General features: G+C 41.0%; 1 protein-coding gene across 8 annotated transcripts in view; it reads left to right on the top strand.

Annotated features, from left to right (window-relative positions):
- Positions 1-25,487, top strand: part of Npas3 (neuronal PAS domain protein 3) — an 850,947-nt gene that overhangs the window by 109,233 nt on the left and 716,227 nt on the right. For 5 of the 8 annotated variants that reach the window (XM_028869762.2, XM_037210972.1, XM_028869765.2 and 2 more), the window contains exon 2: positions 3,864-3,953. The exons of the other annotated variants lie outside the window; for them this stretch is intronic. In XM_028869762.2, coding sequence (XP_028725595.1) covers positions 3,864-3,953 — 90 coding nt within the window. The remainder of the gene's footprint in view (positions 1-3,863; positions 3,954-25,487) is intronic. 8 annotated transcript variants of the gene reach the window in all.

Below are 25,487 nucleotides of genomic sequence, written 5' to 3' on the forward strand. Positions count from 1 at the left end.
GTGTTAGTGTGTTAGTGAGCCTGACTTGAAACACCTCTTTTCTGTCTTAGAGAAACAGCACGACCCATATCATTACACATGAAGCTATGGATGATGGTATCAGAACTTAATGGGTAAAATATTTTGTTTGGTATGATAGACGCAACTTCCCAGCTCTGGCATGGAAGACGTGAAATGCTAGTCATTGTTGTTTACAGGGCATAGAGGAACCAAAGGGAGCAAATTCTCATGGTAGAAAGATTTTTTTCCCAAAGTCTTGGAGTTAAACTGTGAAAATTATGTACAGCATAGCTGTTTAGATTTGTAACTCAATAGTACAAGTAAAAAGAAAACCATAGGTAGTTTTTAAATGAACATCTCATGTAATATCATAACCTCTGCAGGTCAGATGTCTGATAAGAAAATATCCCCCAGGAGAATGGCCAAGATTCACAGTTACATTCAAAAATAAAATATGGTAGTGAATTATAAGTATTTCTAGGTGTATTGTAAAATACCAGTTTTTAGACTGTGTTCATCTGTGGTAGATTATATTGTCTGATACACATTAAATAAGGACCCTCCACCACCACCAAGTGCACTACCAATCCAGATCTGAGCTGTGTGTATTATAATGGGATCTCTCAGGCATGTGACAGACCGAACAGCCTAAGTGTGAAGATTAATATGAGATGATGCAGGCTGGGCTACTGTAGAGGTTCACACTATCAACTTAAAATAACAAGGGAGAACCAAGCAAATACACTCCTAGATCTTAACTCCAGAGAATTGCCAGCATTTATGAAGAACAGCCAGGAAATAAAATCCCTTGAAACAGCCACAGAACCTGATGTCTTCCAGTCACTCCCAAGTACTAGTGGAACCCTATTGAGATGAGCTGTTTGGTCTTCGCCTCCATTTCTAATGTTCCCGCAGCAGAGGAGGCACATTTGTATCAGAAAAGAGTCAACCGTGGTCGGACAGCCGCAGTACAAGGGCCCCAAAGTGTGTGTGTGTGTGTGTGTGTGTGTGTGTGTGTGTGTGTGTGTGTGTGTGTTTTGTGTGTATGTATGTGTATATATCCATGGCAGTTTCTTAATTCTGATTTTCGGTCTCGAATTTCAAGTTTCCTTGCTTTTGTGGTTTTTAAACCTGCCATTTATACGGTTTCAATGTTTTTAGAGGGTCTAATATCTTACTTATCACTGGAAACCAGGGTCCAGTTAGTTAAGGTTTCAGTTGAACGTGAACTGCGGCTTCCTGAGCTTTGTCATGCATCAAACTGTTATGGCTGGCAATTGTTTAAAAAAAATTCATTTTGTTATGAACTAGCCTGTTTTCAACTGGGCTGTTCAGAGATGGATTGCTTTCTGGAGTTTTTGACAGGTGTAATTGTTAAGGCGTCATCTGTTCTTGTTTGCACAAAATACATTTTAGCTAACTGTAGGACTTGCCCGCTAATCTTTCTCACATCATTCCATTCTTTGCTCGCCACTAGACAAATCCCCTGTTATTTGACCAGATGGTGGAAAATCCATTCTCATGATAAGTTGCTTCTAGTTTGCATTTAGATTACCTGCAAAAATGGAACAATTTACTACTCTGCCTCTAACCATCTCTTCCCTCCTTTTTCCCTTAGTTTGACTTCTTGTAACTAATTATTTAAATTCTGCCCTGTGAGTTAAAATTAGTCATAGCTTACACGTTTCACATGTATGTAAATGCACTTAAGTCCTCCCCCAAGCTGTATGATGAGTCCATCTAGACAGGAGTGACATGAAGGGAAGAACCGTGGACTGTTTGATAGGCAGACGCTGTGGTTCATAATAGTTCCGCGATTGAAAGGCGTATTTGAACTTTTTACTGGTAGTGTTTAACCTTTAAAAAACAAAAATCAGCTGAGGAAAATGAACTCAAAAAAGCCTTTGGTTAATAATCCATTGTAGCAAGAGAGGGGCAACATGAAGTGTTAAGTAAATGATGCCTTGGGGCTTTGTTTCCTGGAGATATTTGTCTGTGATTTTTTACACCTGATAGTCTTTGCAGTGGTATGCAGCAGGAAAATCAAAACTTCATTATAACCTTGGCTGCCATTAAAGAGGGTAGTGAAGGTGATGGTCTGTTGTATTTAGTTTGTCTTTCTGTCTCTTTACCCAATACCCTTCCAAGGTCATTTACAGAATTGTTGAGAGTCAGCTTAGAATCCTTCTTATGTAAATGCTTCTTAGTCCTTTAGTTAGGAGCAAACTACAAGGAATCAGTGTCAAAACATGAAAAGATACCGAGTAAAAACACGGAGTATTTCAGTTTGATCTCACACCAAATACTTTTTTTTTTTAAATTTGTAATTTATATCATCTGATGTCACTACTTAAAAACTCTTCTCAGAATTTGTTTTTGTAAACTTAATGGCTAAAACAAATTTGTCAGGTCGACCCTATAATTGCATCTTTCAAACCAGCTCGCTCTTCATTTCAAGCTGTTTATGTTTCCTGCTTTCCCGGATCAGCTTTACAATGAAATATCACATAGGTTAATGAAAACCTTTGGAATTCCGGTGATAGTTAATGAGTACATTTATGCTAGAAGTTGAGTGCAATAATCAAATGGGGCTTAAAAATCACTTTAAACAAGGGGCAAATGATTAATTATAAATAGAACTGTTGGCCAACTAAATTTAATAAGAGATTTGGGGCCAGACTGATTATAACACAGAGAATATGTTAAATAATATCTGAGGAAAGCATATAAATACAGCTCCAAAATAGAACTTAACTTTTTATAAAGTGCTGTCCCTAGGTATATTGGACTTTATGAAATATTAAGTAAACTTAATGACATTAGAAACACAGAAATTAGAAAAGAGTCGTCTGAGTTCTTACAATATAGGGATGCACTGCATGATTTAATTACTCCTGAAGGGGATTGTGTGTGTGTGTGTGTGTGTGTGTGTGTGTGTGAGATAGTCTTGGAGATTAGATATTCTGTTACTTTCTGTTAGAGTTATTAGAGCAAACTGCTTGGTGCTGTTACTGATATTTTGTATTGATTAAATTCCATGACTTCCCACTAAAATAAAACAAGATAGGCTTCTTATGTGCTTTTCCCCCTGAATGAAGAGATTTTTCAACAGGAGGAAATGGTCAGAAAATGCCTTTCAGCATTTTTATGTCTATATAAAGCCGGGGGTCTCCAATGAATTTATATGCTTAAGTGATACAAAGAAAACCATGTAAGCTTCTCCCTCCTTTTGCCTTAACAGCCTCGAAGCCTGAGCCCCTGTAATCAGCTCATCTCAGGTGCCTGTTAAGGTCTAACCCTGGCTCCCGATGGCCTTGCTTCTGTTTTCATCCCTAATTGGGTTCAGTTCCTTAAGCTGTATTACATCCCTTCAGAAGCCAACAGTGTACAAACGCCATATAAATTGAATAAAGCTGAACAACATATTAACCCAACTATGGTTTTATAGCTAATTTACAGTTGCCTCCTCTTGTAATGCATGATCGGATTAACGACAGTCCTTTAACAAAAACACTAATGACATTTGTTTTTTATTTTTATTTTTTTTAACATTTCCTTTAGAAAGTAATCATGGGGGCTGTAGAGCGAGTTGAGCATTAGACCTATGTCCTGCTTTTCTTCCGCTTTTATGACTCTGAGATTAAAGGTAAAATTGTCCCCATGAAGAACTGAAAGGCTTGTCTCTGAGGGCAGCTCTCTGAAGTGGGAGTTCATAGGCGGTGGTGTTAGGTACGTTACAGTCCTGAGGAGAGCCCACAGGGGAAAGAGCAAAATGGTTCCATTTGAGCACACTTGTTACCCTGCATTCTGCCTGACTGTAGAGAATCTCTAGTCATGTCTATCTGTTTTTGATACCTCTACAGAATAACTGCGCAGCATCCTCTGCCCAACCAGTCAGAATGTAGGAAAATCTACAGATATGACGGAATCTACTGTGAATCTACCTACCAGAAGTATGTTGAAATCTTTGTGAGTCTGCCTTCTGGCTCGTGCATCAGTGCTTGTGGTTGCCAGCTATTCAAATACTATATTTCTGTTGATACCTTATTTTTATTGAATTGATTTGGGGCGGGGGGAGCCAAAGCAAACAGAACAAAATGAAAACAAAAAATTTACCTCTGAAATCAAGAGGGGAAAAAGAAAAGAAAAAAAAAAAAAAAAGTCTATTATTTTGAAATTGTGGTCTAAAAGGTTATTTTTTTTTAAGTAGTTGTATTAAAGCTCTTAGGTAAGCCTTTTTATATTGCAATAAACAAGTACTTATGTGCAAGAAAATCTCGGCAAAATACATCGCACAGGTGCTACGCATCTTAGGGATTTGAAAGGTGTGTTATGTATAAATTAGCTGTCACTTTTTTTCAATCCTGTAATGGAATGATGAGTTGTAATTTGCATAATCCTTTAAGAAGTCAAATTATACTGTCATGTAGCAGACTTAACATGCTAGCTAAGATTTCAGAGCTTTGCAGCTAATTACTATGTACCTTACAGGACAGTTAAATTGAAGTTGAGTCCTCTGTCTTTGCTGCCTTTTGCTCTGTCCATTACTTAACAGCATCCACACTGTGGGTGATGAGGTATTGTTGCTATTGCTGAAGGAAACAGGCTGCTCTGGGGAGGAAGTGGCATTTTAAAACATCAGTGTTTGATTTCTGTTGCTTGCACTAAGAAGGAAGTTGTGTTTTGTTCCTGCCCCCCCCCAAAAAATGGTCCAGTTGGAGTCTTCTGAAAAAGAATAAAAATATATGCTTTTCATAACAATTATGAAATAGTGGGAGAAGAGAGATTAACATCATATTTCCCGGTAGAAAATGTAAAGTAATGTTAACATGATTGCTCGGAAGGCATTAGTCCTGATGTGATTGCAAGTATCTGGTGGTGTGACTTTGTCTTTGTACTTTTTTGGAAAGAATAAAGCCCCCTCCCTAAAAATTCTGAGTATAAACTGGTGAACTTTGCTCTCATTCATTCCTCTACCTGATGGTGGAGCATCTTCTTTCACGGTGTCCATTTTTAAGACAATCCGGAAATGCTGGTGGCTGGGAAGGCTGGGAACTGACACGGATATGGTCCTAGAAGAAGCCGAGACCGTTCCGTGCCTTTTGTGGCTTCTAACAGTGCTTGGTAATGACTGCGTGGGTGCGTATTTACCACGGTTCATCTCTGGCTTTATTTCTTGATTGGTAGCCTGCTCTTTTTGTCGCCTGAATCAGTATAACCACAATGAAATATTATTTTCCGTGTTTTTCCCCCCACAAATTTTTTGAGACTTGTGGCTAGGTTTCTGTAATTTGTTGGTGATGCGTGGTTTTCTTGTGGTGCGTGGACACTTTGAAGAAGCCTTTTGTTGTATAGGAAGTGGTCCTTCAAGGACATACTAAAGCAGCAATTGATTGTTGACCCTTCAAATAATGGCTACCAGCAGTCAGCTATTGTTCATTTGTAATTAAGCCAGCTTCACTTGTCTGAAATTACCATCTGCTTAAAGGCTGAGGCTGGTCAGTTGGTGAGGAGCACCATGGGCCATGAGTGATTTGGTTTCTGGGAAGGCCTCTCCTTTTGCCATAGGAATCATCGCAGGGGATTTTCCTTGTTGTTGTTGTTTTAAGAGCCGGTGTTATTTGCAGTCGAGGGAGACACAGTCGGCAGCACAGCTGTGACGGCTGAGGACAGTCACTTGGGGGATATTCATAACAAGGAAATATTGGCAAATAAATGATGAAGAAGGGGAGGAAATCCCCATGATGTTCAACTGGAGCACTGTCACCGAGATGATTAATGGGGGGTGTGTGTTTTAGTGAGGATGCTTAACTGCATTGTCTGGTAACTGTAGTGTGCATTCCACAGCACCTGTGGAGAACGTGCTGCGTGTAAGTGTGCTGATGGGGAAAAGATTCAGATCTTATTTTCCGGAGTGTTGGCCTCACCTCCTTAGTGTCTCTGGCTCTTATGGAAGCTGGCGTCAATGTATGTTACAGAGACCATGTCTATTTGATCTTTTTACTAACAGTATTTACATAGCTCTGCTCTTTAGATGTTTTGAAGGAACTATGGCATCTTTCAGTGCAGCTAGGGAATGGTACCAGGGAAGGGGGAAATGGTGATCGCTCAGATCTGCTTCCTAGGCAAACAAGGACACAAAACCTTGATGAGCAGTGGGCTGCACTTTCCTTAGTGGTGAGGAAAGACAAGTTTTTAAAGAGCCCATTGTCAGTTCTGGTGAAGGAGTAGCTGTCTTGGAAGGACTGTCTAGCTTTTAGCATCAAGTGTTAACCATCCTGATTTGATGGCATGAATTATCCACTTGCTTGGAGGCATTATTTAGTACCCATAGTTCTTGGATATCTGGGAAAATTCCTTTGCCTGGTTGGGTCTTCATAATTACTGCCAGGCACAGTAATGGCTGGGCCAAATGGTATACAATCCCCTCTCCTGTGAGCTAGTAGTCTGTGCTGCTGAATTTTTTTTTTTTTTTAACTCTGGGTCACAGCCCAAATAGGAGGTATGAGTCTACTTTAGCGATAAGGTGAGAGAGAAGAGAACGTTTTCGCGTGTTGTAAGTTAGCAAGTGTTTGTTTGTTTAGGTTTTGCTTCTATCCTCTGTGTGTGTTGATTCAACTGCACATGTATATGCTGAGTGGCTCACAAGGGAAAACGCTTTTCCTACTGCATTTCACATCCCCCAAAGAGCAAAAAATGCTGTTATCCAGGGCCAGGTAGATAAATGTGAATAGAACATATGGGTTTGTATCGTTATATATCCCAGGTACAATAGAGTGGAAAGGCCTCAGGCAGGAAGAGGCTGCCATATCTGTCTATCATATCCAGGGGTGTGCAGCAGCCAATCGGGTGGGTCCACTTGCATCCACCTCTTCCCATGTGATGGATGACCTCATGTTAGACAGGTGGAATTGGAGAGTGTACTTGCAGCACACAAACTGGAAAATGCTGCGTGTCGCACCCTCCAAAGGTCGTTGCTCAGCCTTTGCCAGCGTGGTATTCCTCAGAACCCTTTCGGGGTTCGTCTGTGGCTTTGTAATGACTGTGACTTTCTGTTGCATTTATATTTTACTTGGAGTTTTTCAAATGGCTAGACCGTTTCAATAATATTAAAAGATTAAGCAAATATAGATATAAAGCCTGTGATTAACTGCTTCTACAGTTCTGTTTATTATTGAAAATACTTACTAGTTTTAACTGCTTTAGTGGATTACAGTAATATACCTTAATTTTAGCAAAATTCATTTATATATTACTGGATTTGATTGGTATGTGCCTGTGTTCTTTCAAAATTAAGACAATTGTGGGGTTTTTCCATCTTTAAAATGTAAAGGGTAAAAGCAATATAGAAAATCAGAAAAGGGAAAATAACAATTTTTTTTAACCTGGGAGGAGTTGGGAGACAAAGAACATGATAAAATATATTTTATGAATTTCTTAAAAAGCCAATAAATTCAAAAAATTTAAAGTAAAATAAAAATTAAAAAGATATATAAAAATTTATATTAAATTTATTTATTATTTCATGTGTTGGGGGAGCATGCCACAGCACATGTGAAAGTCAGAGGATGACAGCTTATGGCAGCTGTATCTCATCTTCCATCATGAGGGTCTCAAGGATCAAATTCAGGCCATCGGGCATGGTGGCAAGGGCCTGCACCTGCTGAGCCATCTCACAGGGCCAAGTTTTATTTTCAGATGAGAACAGGAAAATGTTTGACTTATCAAACAATCATTCACAGGAGATGGCCTTATAGTAATAAGCCTTTAGGTATCAAGATCATTTGAGGCAGACATGGTGGCACACACTTGCCCTTCTGTCACTGGGGAAACTAAGGCAGGAAGTTCAGGCATTGCAGGCTAGCTTGAACTGTACAGCTTGATCCTTTTACAGAAAATGGAAGGGTGGGGATGAGGAGATGGTTCAGTCTATAATGCATCTGCTACTTAAGCATGAGGGCTTAACCCTAACCAGCACCCATATAAAGAACACGGGGTGTGATGTGATGGCGTGTGCATGTAACCTCGTGCTGGGGTGGGAGGAGGTGAGGACAGATGGGTCCCTGGAACTCACTGGCCAATCAGTCTAGCCAACTAATGATCTCTAGGTCAAGGGAGAAACCATGTCTTCAAAAACAAGGTGGAGAGCAGTAGAGAAGAATACCAGATGTCCACCTCTGGCCTCTGTGCATAAGTGCATTTGTTCTTGTGCATTGTTATGCACACATGTGCACACATACAAACATGCCCCCACATACACTACACATATATATGTAGACACACACTCAAATACGTGTGTGTGTGTGTGTGTGTGTGTGTGTGTGTGTGTGTGTGTGGTGTGTGTATGTAGGGGTAGTTCAGTGGCAGATTGATATCTAGCATGTGCAAAGCCCTGATCTGATCTCCAGCACTGAAAAAAACAGTAATAGAAGTAGATGGACTAAGTTGGAATGGTCATATGAACTCCAGTGGGTAAGCGGCAGTTCACCTTGGAGTTGGGCCCTGTGTCAGGGATTTGCAGTAAAGTGGGACATCCTATAGACTGTGTTGGAGAATAGTCATCTCACTAGCACTTAGAAAAGACCGAGTCTGAAGAGACTGCCAGCTATCACCAACGTTGCCTGAAGGCATGTGGTGCATTGTGGCAGGTGCTGCAAGACTCTTGTTAAATGAGAAGGTCCCATCCAGTGGACCTTGGCTCAGAAGTGCAGCTCACAGTGAGTAACCCTGATTGAGAATGTATTTGTGTTTGCATTAAACTTCTGCTGCCTAGAGCAAGAAGGGTTATTGGCAGAATAGAGAATTAGTTTTCTAACTTTCTGTTCTGTCCCAAACCCTCTTTTATGGAGTTCATTGTACTTGTCTACCTGCTTAGGGCTTCAAAAGATGGTCTTCTCTATGGCGAGTTACTCTCCACTCACCGAGCCTCAGATGGTTCAATACTCCTGTCCTCAGAACTCTGCATTAAAAACAACTGCATTCCATCTACTTAGTGTGTGTTGGGAGGGGGTGCATGTGTCATGGTGCACTTGAGCAGGTCAAAGGTCAGTTCTCTCCTCCCACCATGTGGTTCTCTGGGAATGCAGCCCAGGTCTCCAGGCTTGGGTGGGAAATTCCTTTACTGGCCAAGCTGTCCACCCAGGACTCTGTATTTTACAATCTAAAGGGGTGACTTTTTCTTATCCCAAATAGCAACTCTACAACATGGGTGTTCTAAACAGTATAGTGTTATGCCTGATCTGGGCCACGAAACATTGTGTCTGGAAATGGGGAGAAATTGACAGGGTCCATGAAGAGAAGCAAGGACCCACAGTCGTATGGCTGTGTTGTGTCTGGGTGCTAGTCACTGTCATGTGCCAGCCCAGGGAAGGAGTACAAAGTGTATGTGCCTTATGAGGCAGCTGCTGAGGGTAGTTGGTCACTGGTGCTGAAGGGGTGGCAAATTCTTTAGCTTGATTGATTGATTGTTATTGTGTGATCTTTCCCCTTACATTAGGATAACATATGCCAGTTGTGTTTGAAGCAGAGAATAACAAAGAATCAAAAGGAGTTAGAAGTAGAGAATGAACTTGGGTCAGAGCCCCCCTAGAATCTCCATGGCAGACACTGACCTTTGCAGAGAGAGTTCTTCAAGGCTCTCGGCTTGGGGAGAGGTGTCTATGGCAGTGATTTGAAAGGCAGGCATTCCAGATGTGGTACATTATGGATTTCACAAAGTCCGTATGAGAGGGCAGAGGAAGGCTAGAAATGGGTGAGGCTGGTGAAGAAGAAGGGAGACCAAAGACATCAGGCTGAAGGACAGTCACCCTGTGGAACCTGGGAGAGTGCGGGGGCGGGGGGGCAGAAGTGTGGCTCAGCATGGGGAATTTCACGGGAGGTAGGTTGGAAGGTTGGAAGGAGGCGGAGAAGGGGTTCAGGGCTTCCTCTCCTTGGGGCTTTGCAGCTTATTCAGCATGTTTTGAAAGGCAGGCTGGGACATTGTTGTGCTGGCGTTGGTTGCAAACACCATGGAGAATTCTCCCAGTATGAGCTCAGTTCAGAACCTCCCCTGAACTGACTGCTTCTCCTGCTTGAGGGGTCCCATGTGTACCTTTCTGTCCTAGACCACTTACAATATAAGTGTTTGAATGCTAGAGAATGAAAAATGGGAAGTGCAGCAGTATGATTTAGAAGAAAGGTATATTAATTACCTTCACTGGAGTGTATGTTTTCATTACAAGAGAGCTGACTACTTAGATTTTAAACAACGATTCTGTAGGGACACACTGCAGGATGTAGATCCCTACAAACTTGAGAACAAGAAGTATAGAGATCATAGCATGAAGGGAGGGATGGAGCCAGAGCGAGCCTCTTATTGACCCTGTCACCTATTCAAAGTCACCAACAGGCAGTTTCAGAGACAGGCAGCTCTATCAGTGTGCCTGCACCCAGACTCTAACAGTTACCGGGAATTTGTAGTCAGGTGTGAACTATGGTTGTAATAAGTTGTGTTCACCATAACAACAGCCTTTTCTGTGTTGTGTAGGCACATCTTTTCGTGAATCTTTGGGCTTAGTTCATGTATCAGAGTAAAGAGAATCTTGTTCATTCTGTGATTATGAGCTACTCATTTTGTGATCAGAAATTCATGTGGTAGCATTTAGTCATTACTGCAGGTGGCTGAAAATGGGTCTGGCTTGATTCTAGCCCCACGATCGTCTAGTGGATATTTCTTTTCCCACCCCCACCCCGTATTTTCTCTTTCCTCTTGGAATAGTTCTTTATAAATAGAGATGCAATGTATTTTTGTCCTGCAGCAGGTAAGAGAAGAAATGTCGTCACTGCCGTCTATACCTGTAATACTCAAAGATAGCAACTGCTAAGGAGCTGGAGTCAGCCCTTGCTGTGTTTAGTACCATTGCATTCATCGCTCACGTCCTCTTTGTAGGCGTGTACCTGGTTTTGTGAGTATGTCCTTGTGCATTGATCCACAGATGGGTTAGCTGTGAAGTTTCTGGAACCAAGTTGGCAGGGGAAGCTAGAGGGTATATAGTGAACTTCTACATGGAAACTGTTTTCGGCAGAGATTTCCTTTCTTCTGTGACATAGATGCCTTTTCTGGTGTAGCCTGTGTCTATGTTTTGGATTTTTATCACTTGTTTTTTGGTGGAACTTTAAATTCCTTTTGCAAGGACCAGAGATAAACTGATAAGTGAGAAGATTTGCAGCAGGAGAAAAAAAAAAGTCTTTCTTTACCAGCTCAGTATTATTTTTATCTAGAGATAGTAGTACAGTATTGAAATATGGAAATCCTGCAAGTAAGAGGCCGAGCACGATGCTCAGAAGGGAGTGGCAGGTTATAGGAACACTCATCCTTTTAAGATCCAGGTAGGCACATGCAGGAGAAGCAGCTGTTGAGTTCCTGGACAGGTTTGGGCTCCTGCATGAACCCATTCTCTTACCTGCCAACTCTGTGTCACTGTTATCTAGCTACGGAAAAAGAGCATTCTGCATAATGTGTGTTGAGATGTCCACCTCTAGGAGAGGTCCTGGGTGCTTCGGGGACTTTGGTTCAGACCATCACGTGAAGAAGGTTGCGTTGGTAGTTTTCCGTGGGCAAATCTGAGATCTCTGCGGAGGACATGGTGGGGAGAATTCTTTGGGTGTTTGAGGGTTTATGTCCCCAAATGGACCCTCTCTGCAACGTTTTAAGAACTAATTTTCCCTCTCCCTCCCTCAGCACAGTCGTAAAGTATCCTAGGCCTCAGTCCTTTGGCTTGCCTGCACATGTTACCAATGAGGAGAGGCCAGCTTCTCTAGCCAGCCATTGTGGTCGCTTTACCTGAGCCGTTCCCCGGATGCAGCCTCTCATCACAGTATCATTTCTTTGGAGACTGCCTGTCAGGGATGCTTCTGGTGAATCACAGCCCCATGCTGCCCTGCCTTGGAACTGGGATGCACACCAACAACCTTCCTTGATGATTCCTTGCTTTACTTCCTTTCTCAGCTCCATTAAGAGAGCAGTTTTAAGGGCAAAATTGAGTTAGCATGGCTCCACAGGGCACAATGCCTCCTGTCATGTGTGTTGGGGCATTTGGATGTCCTGGTGAAGAAAGAAGAAAGCTTTTGGAACAATAGCAGAGGCTCTTTGCTCCGGAGAAGCAGTGTGCTCTCCCCACCGGCCTTCCTGATGGTTATCACAGGGACAGCTGCAGCAGCTCAGATTCTCATCCCCTGGAGGAACTTTCCAGGTGACTTCAGTCTTGAATCCCTGTCCAGGAAAGTGGTGGTTTTCAGTGGTAGTTCCCCTGCACTTTTGTAAGGGGGTGTTGGAGTGGCATCCAGTGACAATGAGCAGACAAATGTTCTTGATCCCTTGGAAAATTCAGTTAGTAAATTCATTAGCTAGACTACACACACACACACACACAGAGAGAGAGAGAGAGAGAGAGAGAGAGAGAGAGAGAGAGAGAGAGAGAGAGAGAGAGAGAGAGAGAGAGAGAGAGAGAGAGAAATTGCATGCTTGCTCCTTTTTGCTTGAATTCTACTTGCCCAGAGCTAGTAACAACTTAGAGGTGGTTGGAAGGAATGACAGATTCTGAGTTGTTGTTTTTTTTTTTTTTTCTTTCAAATGTATCATGCCACTTGTGAAAAGCCTCAGGAAAGAGGACTAGAAAACTAAAATTATGGCCAGCAGGTTTTTAAGTAATAGGCCAGTCTGGCTCACTTGCACCAAGAACATTTTGATTGGAGTCCATTCAGGAGAGATTTGTAGAACACAGACACTTGTTTGATCCTTGAAGCCCTCAGAGGGAGAGGCTCCTGGACCTAGAGAGGTGGTGACTCTGGCTGAGTTCATTTCCTCTGAAGGTGGCACTCCCTGAGGCCATGCCTGTTTACTGGGGCCAGGGTGATCCTTCTGAGGGTGAAAGAATGTTAACACTGAGCACTGAAGCGATGTTTCTCCACTCTTGTGCCCGTGTTGGCTGGTTTTCCATTCGTGGTGATGGGTGAGGTTGATGCAGGAAGGAGAGAGTGGTGTGATGTAAACTGAATATTCTGTGGACTCCAGGCTTTTTCCTAATTGCTCCACTTGTGCTACTTAAAGTAGGCAACGTTCTGATTTTGTACTTAGGGGACATGAAGGCTCAAAGAACTCCATTTGCTAGTTCACACAGATAATAAGGTACAACCTGATTAATTCATATATACATGCGGAGGGGAGAGATGGGGATAGGAGAAGGAAAAGGGAGAGATAGTGAGGGAGGGAGGAGTGGAGGGAAAGGGGAGAAAATGAGAATCCCTTCTGCTGCCTTTCACCTTGACCCTTGGAGCAGAATGATGCTTTACTTCAGACACACATCATTCTCTATTCAGGACTGGTCTATTGAAAACCATCTGCAAAAGATAAGGCTTTAAGAAGCATTAGGCTGTCCTCACAGAGGAGGAGGCCTGTTCTGTTGACTGTGAGTCTTTTAAAGAACATGTAGCTGGTGTCCTTTGTGTGTGAAGCTAGACACACCTGCCTAGAAACTGTAGTTCTGCTGATGGAACTCCTATAAGGCTTTTCATTGCAGTGAGTATACACAGGTAGCTGGGTCCTCCCATTGCAGTGAGTACACAGGTAGATGGGTCCTCCACTGCAGTGAGTACACAGGAGTACACACAGGTAGCTGGGTCCTCCCATTGCACTGAGTACACAGGTAGCTGGGTCCCCCCACTGCAGTGAGTACACAGGTAGATGGGTCCCCCCACTGCAGTGAGTACACAGGTAGATGGGTCCCCCCCATTGCAGTGAGTACACAGGTAGATAGGTCCTCCACTGCAGTGAGTACATATAGGTGGATGGGTCCCAGACTTTTAGCTGCCTCTTGCCAGACTCTAGGTTTATCTTTGAACTCTGTATTCCTACTTGCTTTTCACTTTAACTCAGTCTCCACAGGTAAGAGCCCATAAGTTTTTAAGCACATCCATGCACAACTCTCAAAGCATCATGGTGAACTATGTGTTGCATCTATTTTACAGAAAATTAAACAAGCCCTAGTGCCATGGCTGTGGTATGACAAGTCTGGCCAGTCAATCAAGGCTGTCCCCATCTCCCATTCAAGGCTTTCTCCATGACAGTGTAACAACTCCTGGAAATAGACAACAGTACCATCACCAGAAAGTTCCTCTCCTACCTTACAAGTTTCTTGTTCTAATTTCTGTGGTGACTGAAACTCACTTTTGGAATTATCTTTCTGCCTCTGTTGTCTCAAATGTCCTACTTAGAGCTTTTGGAACTACTAATTTTCTTTTTGCATTTTCTTAGTTCAGGGCACCATTTTCAGGCCTAGATTGTTGCAGACTCCAAGTTACTATTTGATCCAGATAAATAAACGCCATGGTCCTTTGTATCCGATATTCCATGCTAGTGAACGCAAGCATCCCCCTTCTTTCTGGACCACCTTCCACATAGTTACCACACTCTGCGTTGTTGTCCGCTCCTTTCCTCGCTCAGAGTCATTCCTCACTCTCACGCCTGGGGTCGGTAATCTCAGCTCATCATTCAAAGCCCCTACTAGTCTCGCTTCAGTCTCCTTTGCAGTTCCCTTGCCTCCACTGGCCGCCTCCATTTCTGCCCGTAAGTCGCAGCCACAGCACAGGCACTGGCTCCTTGCCTTTCTTTCCCGTGGAGTCTCTCTCATTTTGTTCACAGTGGTTTCTCTCTTCTCTTAAACTGGCCTCTTAACCGGCACTTTCAATAACAAGGAACGACTGTTGGGGACACCCCAGTGAACAAAGACTGTTAGTGTTAGTGTGCATGTTAGGTAGCATTGGGCCAGGCAGTAAACACCAAGCGTGAAGAATGAAGGAGAATGTAGTATGCTAGATAGTGGTCAGTGTTGTGGAAGACAAACAGAAGTTAGGGGAAAGTTAGGACTTCTGGAGCCTCGGTGGGTTGTCCCCATTAGGAAGCTGACATTTGGTCAACCACTCTAAGGAGATGATTGAGGTGCGCATTTAGCTAGCCAGAATAAAACATTCCCGTTACAACGAGCGTTTGTGTGAAGTTTCCCAAACAGAAGCATTGCTGATGTGCTCATCATTGAGGAGCTGGTGTGTAATGGGTAGATGAACAAGGATAGTGATAGCCAGTACATGGAAAGCTGGTAGGCCTCAGAAGGCCCCAGAAGGCCTCACGATGTACTTAAGCCTGACTGCTAGCTGAGCATTTGTCTCAGAGGACGAAAGTGAGGCCAGGGGACCTGGATGGAGGCTCCTCATAGCTTCAGTGGTCACATTGCAAGTATAGTAGAGCCCATGGGAAGAGCTTGGGCTATGATTTTTTTATTTTATTTTATTTTATTTTATTTTATTTTGAGACAGAGTTTTACTATATAGCTTTGGCTGGTCTGGAACCAACTGTTCATTTATTTCTATTTTTATTTATTTTTTGTCTTTTGAGACAGAGTCTCATTATGCAGACTTGACTGGCATAGAACTCATTATATAGACCAGCCTAGCCTTGAACTCAGAGATCTGTCTGTCTCTGCCTCTCAAGTAGGATTAAAACCATATGAAACCATGACTGGGAAAGGGATTTTGAAGACAGAGTTGATTTTATGATATATGAGATGAAGAAGAATATGGAGGAAGAGTTAAGTCAGCATTAAATCCAAGTTTAAATCCCAGCAAATCATTTATTCTTTTACATATATGTAGCATTCAATCATTTATATGCATATTTATTCTTCCAGAAGCTCACATGCTTAGAGATGAGGTCTAACGCTACTTTGAAGAGTTGGATGTTAATAGGGTGTGTATGAGTAATATGGTTAAATCATTCAGTCACCCCTTACTCTTTAAAAGTCCTCTTGGAAAGCCCTTGTTTCTCTGTGGGGCTGAATGCAGTTGGGGTACCACAGTGTGTCGGTTGAGTGTCCAGGTTCGGCTGGGACAGTGGCATAGCAAGCCCTAGTTGTTTTATTCCATATTTTCAGATCAATTTTGAACATGTTAACATGCTCTGTCAGTTTATCTGTTTTCTTATAGTCTTCTAGGGCTTACCATAGGACCTCATGAACTGCTAAAGACAAACTCATCAGAACAATAACTGGCACATACTAGGTACTCAAGTACTGCTTTCCATTCCTAGGTAGGTACTCAGAGAGAAAAAAATCAGTGGAAATGTAAGCTTACATGGAGTAACTTCCCCCACAGACCCCTTGGCCATCCATACCCCAAACCCGCTGAGATGCATGGACAATGTGTGAGCAAACTCCTGCAGTGAACCTTGCTCTTTTGTCCATAGTAGATTACGTTGTGATCAGTCTTTTTCCCTGCTTCTTCCTGCTGGTTAAGGTAATGGAGGCTGGTCAGTAGCCCTCCTGGCTGCATTTGATTGACAGACCGGCAAACAGCATTTAAGTATCTAATACATAAAAAAAAAATCAGTGTTTTCTTATTTTTAGCTTAAAATGTTGAATGTGTATTAAAATGAGAAAAATAATTTTCAGGATAGATATGACTTTCCTAGTACATAAAAGCAATGAGATCACATCAGAGGGGGAATAATATTTTTTTGCCCCAACACAGGAAATTACTATTTTTCCCTCCGTGTTTATACTTTGATACCTAATATCTCCCTTCTTCTGGTTCTTTTTTTTCCCCCCTTTTATTTGAACGTGGTGGTTGTTGCTTTTATCCCTCTTATCATCAGCAACTTATTTGGCTCGCAGTGTAGGAAGGCACATGCGATGCTGCTCTGGGACTTGGGTAGGCTCTTAGCATCAGAGGGCTTTGAAGAGCAGCTAATTCTGCCTTCCTTGTGCCTGGCACTTGAGGGAGGCACTCAGACTCTGTCTGAGCTCCGTATTCCTGGACCCATTTCACACCACCTACATGACCATGCAGGTAGCTGAACAAGAACACAGTTGGATTAACTTAGTGGATCTTGATTTGAAAGGAGTGTAAAGTCTAAACAACGCCATCACTTGTGGACATAGTAAGTGGTGTGAGTGTCAGATGATCAGGCTGAGTTGGAAAGTTGGGGTTGCATTTTTTCCCCCTGTACCTGAGGTTGTATGTGATGTTTGACTGGGTACATCAGCAGTCCAGGGGAAAACTGATGCTTGTTGGCTTTTTTTTTTTTCTTATCATAGCATGAAGGCAGTGTATTTTGTGGGAAAGCATTTTACCAAGTATGAGCAAAATGTACTTGGTGGTATATAGATATAAATATATTAAAGGAGATTTATGATAAAATTGTGGAGTCTGCAAAAGTGTGGATGCTATCTTAATACCAATATTCAAAAATCTTTCTCTTATATGTAATATAGTTATGGCAGTTGGAGAGTGAACTTTTGGTTTTAGTGTATGTTTTAAGAAAGTAATTTCAACCTCTATATATTTTCCTAAGTTTATTCTTTGCTATTTGTTGGTACAATTTACCTATGTGACACATGTACCCAGAATGGCCCATAGTTGACTTTCTGTCAAGTGATTCTGACCCAATGGTGAATCACATGATAAATTAATGATTTATTATCATTAGGAACAATATTATCACCATTGTCATTAGTAATTAATATTTTGAGTATCCATAAGAGAACAGGAATAAAACTTGGTAAAAAGACATGGGAAATGTTGACTAGAAAATATTTCCAGACCTACATTTATATGGTCATAAGACAAAAATAGAAACTATGAGCATGTTCAGGAAATTCTAGTCACTGGTCCAAAAGGCCATTCTAAAATATATTCATAAACTAAGCCTTTCAGAACAAAATTTTTAGTTGTGACTTTAAATCATGATGAGCTATAGAAAGTCAGAAAATGATGTGTAATAAGATAAAACAACCAACAGTGGAAATCCACCTTTTTATACATTTTAAAACAGTGGCTAAGGGGTAAGAATTTTATGACTCTTTCAATATATAATTGTAATTGTTTTTTAGTTTATTTAGATGAATAAATGTAAATGTTATTTAGCAATACAAACCTTAAAAGTACAAAATCTCTTAATAGTCTATTAACAATGTCTTAATTTTATGTGTGATTTAAGTGTTAGATATGTATAAGTTAGTCAAGATATGTATAAATTTAAAATTATTTCAGTCTAAAAATTATTTAATAAAACCAGAATTACAAAGTAGTTATAGTAATTGGGAATGTAGATTCATGTTTCTATCAAATGTCTGAAGACTGTGTTCTGTTTTGGGATCCTTAAAATTCTTCAATTTTGCTTTTAATAAGCAGTCCAAATATTAATATTCTTGCCTTCAATTATATCATTCTGGAGTAGTTAGTGGGAAAACTACTACCCCTAAGAAAGGAAAGATTCCCATCTGGAAATTGGTCTCAGTTATACAAGTTACCCACAAAGCATAATGTTCAAAATCACTCTGTAAAGCTTGGCCTGTTGTTCACTCATAGAGGGGTTTCCTAGCATGTGTGAAGTCCTATGTTTAACCCCAAATAATGAACAGAATAAATATGGAAATCATTGTATTCTCTTTCAAAATCTAGATAAACTTAAAATGTGAACATTTAAACACATTAACTACCAAAGGCAAAATTCTCCCTGCCTTGGAAATACCCCGATGGCCTGTGTTGCCAAGGGAGCCATGCTCTGCCATACTGCTTTACTTCATTTCTTTCCTGGGGGGTAGAGGGTGCAGGATTCAATTTGGATTAAGTTCCAAGTGAACATGGATTTACATTGGGTGGACTCACCCTAACCTTGAATGATATTTTACTACACTACAAAATATGAACATCATTTGGCACAAATGTGTGTTTGGTACTGAACTAGCAGAAGATGCTATGGGTCAGGATGGATTTTATAGGTGTGCAAAGGTGTGTTCACATGGCTTGGTGGGTGGCAGAGACCCAGCACTTTAGGCTTTTAGTTCTCCAGACAGTATATGTAGTGAATTCATTGCCTTGTCTCTCTCTCTTTCAGAAAGGCACCTTACCATCAATTTTCTTTTGTATAGACCTTTGAGTTTCTTTTGTGATCTGTTTTAATTATTGTAGAAGTTATGAATTAAAATTTAAAGCTCTGCAACTTCTACAATTTAAACAAAACATACTCTTATACTCTAACAGGAAAGAAAATGAGTTAGGTAGGAATTAAATGATGGTGACCCCATTCCTGGCATTAATATCTCATTTTATTTATACACTGGACTGTTATAGGAATGAATTGTTTGGGTAAGGCAGGGTTGGTTGTAGCTGTTTTGGAAGTTATTTGTTTCCTTTCAGGCATAAATGTTTATTTATGAAGAATTTACGTCTTTTGGGAAGCCATGGGTAGCTCAGGTCTCAAACGGCAAGGCAGCTGTTGAAAATGACACATGTCAGTTATTGATCAGTGATTATTTAGTGAATATCTACTGAGCACTGGGCATTGCACTAACTTCTCAGTGTTTGGTGGTGAACTAGATACCTGGATTTCTATAACACAGGGATGGTATATAACCAAGAAGGGCAGACAATATGTGGACACATAATGATCTGAAAAGGTAACATACTTGGGACAGAGGGGTGACAAATGGTTTTGAGACAAAACAACACGGGAAGTATCTTAAGAGTGGCCTCATTCTCACAATTTTCTGCATGTCTAGAAAATCTGACAAAATCTGTCATTGTGAGGAAATTAGGAAGTATTCTTAAAGAAGGTAAGTCTTAAAGCTGACCTTGAAGGTTGGGAATAAATGAGCTATGTTTGTGTCTGACAAAAGGAGGCTGGGAAAGAGAGCTTCAATTCAGGTTTGACTGGGTGGGAACAGGGTTGATGCAACCTTGATGAAAAAGTAAGGAATTGTACTCAGCCTTGTATGCATTTTCAATATGATGGAGTGAAAGAAAATGGAATATGTGGATATTCTAGTTCCTGTGTTTGTATGGAATGTGTAATGAGGACTGTAGCACGAATCTTAAAAGGTCTTAAAAACAAAACAAAACAACAACAAACCTTGGAGCCAGATATTGGGGTGAAAGCTGAAAGATCAGAGAAGCAGAACAAGCCACAGCCAACCTCACCTCACCAACTCCTCAGCCAATCCTGTTTCCTCAGACTCTGAGTCCTCACCCAAAAGGGTCTCACTTGAACTGCTACTTAGTTCCTGTCTCCTCAGCCTAATATATCGTGTTTCGCCCAGCCATGTTACTTCCTGGGATTAAAGGCGTGTGTGCTTTCCAAGCAAAGGCATGAGATCTCAAGTGCTGGGATTAAAGATATGTGCCACCACTACCTGACTCTGTTCCCATGTGGCCTTGAACTCACAGAGATCCAGAAGGATCTCTGCCTCCCAAGTGATAGGATTAAGGGTGTGTACCACCACTGTCTGGCCTCTATGTCTAATCTAGTGGCTGGTTCTGTCTCTTGATCCCCAGATAAGTTTTATCAGGGTGCACAATATATCACCACAGAGGACAGCTGAAAGGCTGGATGATAATTGTAAAGCTAGGTGACTGTACTAAATTTTTGCCTGCAAGGATGGACTACTTCAAGTCTTAGTGAAGGGCTTCTGTGTGAACACAGGGTTGGGTATGATCATTGCACATCATAAAAATGATTGGTAAACTGGAGAGTTTGCAGCTGCTCTTCTGGGTCCTGCGTGGTGGCTGTGGGTTACAGGGTGACAACTTCTTCAGGAGGATTCATTCAGAAAACATATCTTACATGTACTGATAGAGCACCAGAAATCACTCAGGGGACATTGCTGGGGGGCAACAGTGGTTCTAGAGATGGGGTTAGTCCTTGTGAGACTTGATAAACCTTTAATTTCTGTTACATGTGAAAAACAAATACACGTCAACATGACAGGGAAGGTAGGAACTAATGACTTTCCAGTGGATGGCCTTCAGTTCCATCTTTGAAATAAGTCGTTACCTGTGCAGGAAAACATGTTGTTTTTCAATGTTAGCTGAAGAAAAAAGCTGTAGATCAGGGTCTGCTAATGCTGGAATGAACATGTGCGGTTAGTACACGTTATGTGAGAACCACCACATTGCAGAGAGCATATATCATAAAATCCTTCTGTAATGTTGTTTATGAGCTCTAGGATTCACTCTCATTATCTCATTTTTTTCCATCTAGGTGAAGGAAACAAATCTCACTTTAATCATTTCCTTAGAACTTGTAATTAAAGTATTGCATTTTATTTTCTTCTTCAAAATACAAGCCCCCCTTGAGAGATGTTTCGTAACATAGGAAGTTGGTTTTTATCTTTTATACCATGAGTACTTTGACTATTTGGGGCACTGGGATAATCCTTTTTTTTTTTTTTTAAATCCTGGCAAAAATATTTTATGGGCTTATGACTGAGGTTCATATTTATTGTATTTACTGTTATATTCAGTGTTTTATTTCTTGAAAGTTATCTAGACTGGGATATTTGTAGTGTTCTACATTTTTGGTCAAACTATGGGACTTTAAAGAACACAATGAGTGTCCTGAAGGAATCACTCTATTATTAGCAGATTTAGTATCTTAGTTTGTGTCATTTCAAAACATGTCCATTCCTCTAGTAATTGACATTTTAGTTTTTTGTTTCATAACTAGGGTTGTGAAGCTCCTTTTGAGTTTGTTTCTAAAGAGTGTCCCCACACACCCTCCTCATCTTGAGTCTCAGCTCATAAAACTGATGCCACTAAATTGTGACCAATACCTTGTCCTCCTACATGGCGTACCATGTCTGTGGATCACTTGACCGCCAACTGCTAGGTAAAGGAACACATTTTGTAGCCACCTTTTCTAATTGATAAAAATGCTTAGAAAATGGCATCAATCTCCCTAAGTGCCAGGCAGCTTTGCTGGTAAAGGGGGGGTGGCTTATGTAGACATTAATTTAACCCGTGTGATCTTAGTTAAGAAAGGCAGTGGTCTAGGAATGCTACAGTTGACTTCCAAATTTAGTAAGTCCTTAACAAAGTGTTTTCAAGTCCACAGACATATATTTTGCCTAGTTTAAGCAGCTCTGGCATTAGAAGACCTGGGTACACTTGTCTTTTATTAATTGTTTCAGTCAAAGATGGAATTAAAGATTTAATTTAGTTTTAAAAATTATTCTATTTAAAAGGGGTTCTGTGACTATTTTTATGATAGTCACTGTCAAGCTTTAATATAGTCAACCAATGAAAAGTATCATACCAAGTTTGTAAATAACTCATTCTTGATCATCATCACTAGAATTGAAACACCATGAAGGGAGCCGCTCCAAATCCCTTATAGCTTATATTTCCATTACCCTTTCCAATCATAAAGCAACTAAACAAACAAACATCAAAAAGCCAAAACAAAACTGAAAAGCAAGGTATGGTTATTTTTTTTTTTTTGTGATGGGACAATTTATAATGCTCAGAAGCTAGTAAGTGATAAGGCTTACACCTCAAGGAGACTTGGGAAGCTGGGAGGGTAGCATGGGAAACTGTGTTGGGAACAAAGAGTATTTTGCTGAAAGGCCACATGGGTCCCAAGCTGAGGATTTTATCTTCTCATAGTGCCATCTTACTAATCCTATCAACAGGAGCCAGGGCTACCTAGGAGTTGATAGATGGAGATTGGAATTATTTACCAGGCTATTTCATGGTATTTATTAACAATTGTTACCTTCGTAAATTGATTCCACATAATCCTTACAGAGTAATGCTTCCCCTTTCTGGAAGACATATAGATAATATGGTACTTCTATGAAGGTTTTCATGCCGCTGAAAAACCGATTTTGTTGTAGCTTAACGGAGGAGCAGGAAGATTATATTAGCATAGACTTTGGGCCATTTGCGTTCCCATAGGGTACGGAGTGTAGCTGATATGACATGACTTGCCTTCAACAGTTGTTTTAACAAGATATCCTTCATATACAATATGCTAAGCTGAAAGGCATAACTGAGTAATGCCGGAAAGAAACACTGTTGGCAAAATTCTTGACTTTCATCTTTATCTGATTAATCCAAAGCAATGTGTTACTTACAAGAATGCATTTTCAACTGAATATATAGGATAGAATATTCTTTTAAATATCTATAACTCACAAGAACTATTTTTGGAGTGGAGATTTTTAGTTCCACAAAGGTTTTTTTTTTTTTTTTTTTTTTTTTTTCTGAAAAATTTCCAGGATTTTAGGTGTCTGGTATAAGGAGGCAGTATAATATATATTCATTAATAACCATTTTAAGTACCTACTAGGTGTGAGACACTGTTAGGTACTGGGAATATGGCAGTGGATCAGACATGTGAAGGTCTGTTTATGTTACTGTGAGGTTCAAACAGGACTCCAGTGGACCAGTGAAGGGAATGCAAAGGGGTAGGAAGTGCTGTAGAATGGCCAGAAAGTCCTGACTGAGACGTTGGCAAAGAGCAAAGTTAAGATGCTCGAGTGAGCCGTGTGGTCTAGTGGGTAGACCCCATGGAGTCAACAGACCCTCCAGCCCTGGCAGCCTCTGTCATGAGTGTCACTGTGTCCCCAGTGCCTCCCTCCTCCTGGATTCCTGTTTCTTTGTGATATATGACTCGTTTTATATTGGGCCACATTTTTTTTTTTTTTAACTTGGGGTGGTATGTGGGGAGGAATAATTCTGAACTCACGGAATGAAAAGTGATATGAATTATTTAGAAGAAAACATAAAAATCAAGCTTCCATAAATACTCCAAATTGCACCTTAACGAGAAACTGTGTTTTGTAAATGTTTAAAAGTGTAAAAGAAAGCCTTTCCACTCTAAAAATGGGATCTTTACTAATTTCCTAATTAACACTTTCCCTCTGCTTAGCACTTTCCAGGACCTGATTTAATTACAGTTCCTAACACCTTGAAGAGTGTTCTAAAGGGAGCCAGGGCTGCTTTGCTGAAACATTGCAGTAACATTTTTTTTTTTTTTTTGCCCTCTTTGGCTTCAGTTTGTGTGAAACAGATAATTTATTTTTCACTTCCAGAATCTTCATTGGAAGTATGTGCAGTTCTGTGTCCTTGTGGCTGGAACTCTGGCTGTTCAGGGGTGTGTCAGCTGCACCCCTGTGTCAGACTCCAGGATGGAGCTCCTTGACCACTTACTTAATAATATACAGGTAGTTTTGACCTTGAGCCTAGAAATAAAATGGAGGAAGCCTTGATTCTCCTGTTCATTCCAAACTTGGAGGGTCCTGTGTTTGAACTCTGCCTCTTCATTCCTCTTGGAAAGGTACCTGTACTGTAACTGACTTAGGATCGTTTGGTAATGTGAGTACCAGTACTCTAACTAATCAGCTACCACATGAACCATAACTTTCCCTAAATAGTAGAAAGTAGATACAGCTTAAGAAGTGATAGAATAGCTCGGTTTGTGTGAGAGAATTTTTCTCCATGAATAAAATAGCTTTAGAGTAACATAATTGATAAATATGTCCTCACTTAATGTAGGGTTGAAGAAATTAACAAGCAAAAAATTATTTCTAAGTGTTCATTCCCTCCCAAGATAATTCCCATAGAAATAAGGGGATACTGCCATGTGCAGTATCACATTTTTTGTGCTTCTTAAACCATTAAGATTTGGAGAATTTTAACGACCTTCAAGTAAGTCTCTTACAGAGTTAGATTTGATAACAGAAAGCAATGGGTAATTATGTAAACCCATATTCCCAGTGACTCTGTGTCACCCCAGGAACATGGAACTGCTCTTCCTTGCCAATACTCTGTCTTCAGTGTGAGACACAAACACAGCTCTGTTCCTGCCAGGATTACACGTGTACCTGCTGACACAGCCCAGCACACGGGAGCTCCTGAACTTATTATAGGGGTGTTTTAAGTAATATTTATGCCAAAGTGCTTTTCTTTGCCAGTTCCCGGGGTATCCATCCACTCTCCATACATACATTTGCCTCCCTGCATCCTTGACTTGAATTTTTCACTTCACACTGTCAAGCGCTGGGTACTGCTTCTGGGTACTGAGCTTATCACTGCTGGACACACAAAGTTCACAAACATTTTAAAAATGTGTGTCCTACTCAACAGAAAGTTCTGCCCATTCTTGCTGGGGAGAAGGCTCTTTGGAACTTGGAGCATAGTTCTCTCCTCATGTTACTTTTATAAGAACGAAGCAAGACCCCAGTAGATGAGATGGTTGAGAAATAACCAGCAGATAGGGGACAAATGTCACAGTAAGGACAGTACAGGTCAGAGGAAGATGGATCAGAAGAAGCTGAAGTGACTTCCTGGAAGAAAATGAAAGTTTTGAGTTCACCCAGAAGCTTTGGCGTCTTGGCCAAATGTTCACAACGAGAGCGCTGCATAGGATGAGGAAAACCTTGAGGCAAAGCTGGGCATCATCTCCTGGTTACCCTCTAATGTGAGCTCCCAATCCCTGGGCAAGGAGATTCCACGCAGGGAGCCCAGCAAGAGGCTGTTCAACTCTTGTTTGACTGGGGATGAAAGCCAGGGCCTTGAGCATGCTGGGAAGTCACAGACCTACACCCCTGGGCCAGCCACTGTCTAGCTCCTGCTTCTCTGTCTTCTTTGGTTCCTGCTGAACAAGGGGAATGTTCTCT

The sequence above is a fragment of the Peromyscus leucopus genome, chromosome 14, assembly GCF_004664715.2.
Source record: "Peromyscus leucopus breed LL Stock chromosome 14, UCI_PerLeu_2.1, whole genome shotgun sequence".
Lineage (NCBI taxonomy): Eukaryota > Metazoa > Chordata > Mammalia > Rodentia > Cricetidae > Peromyscus > Peromyscus leucopus.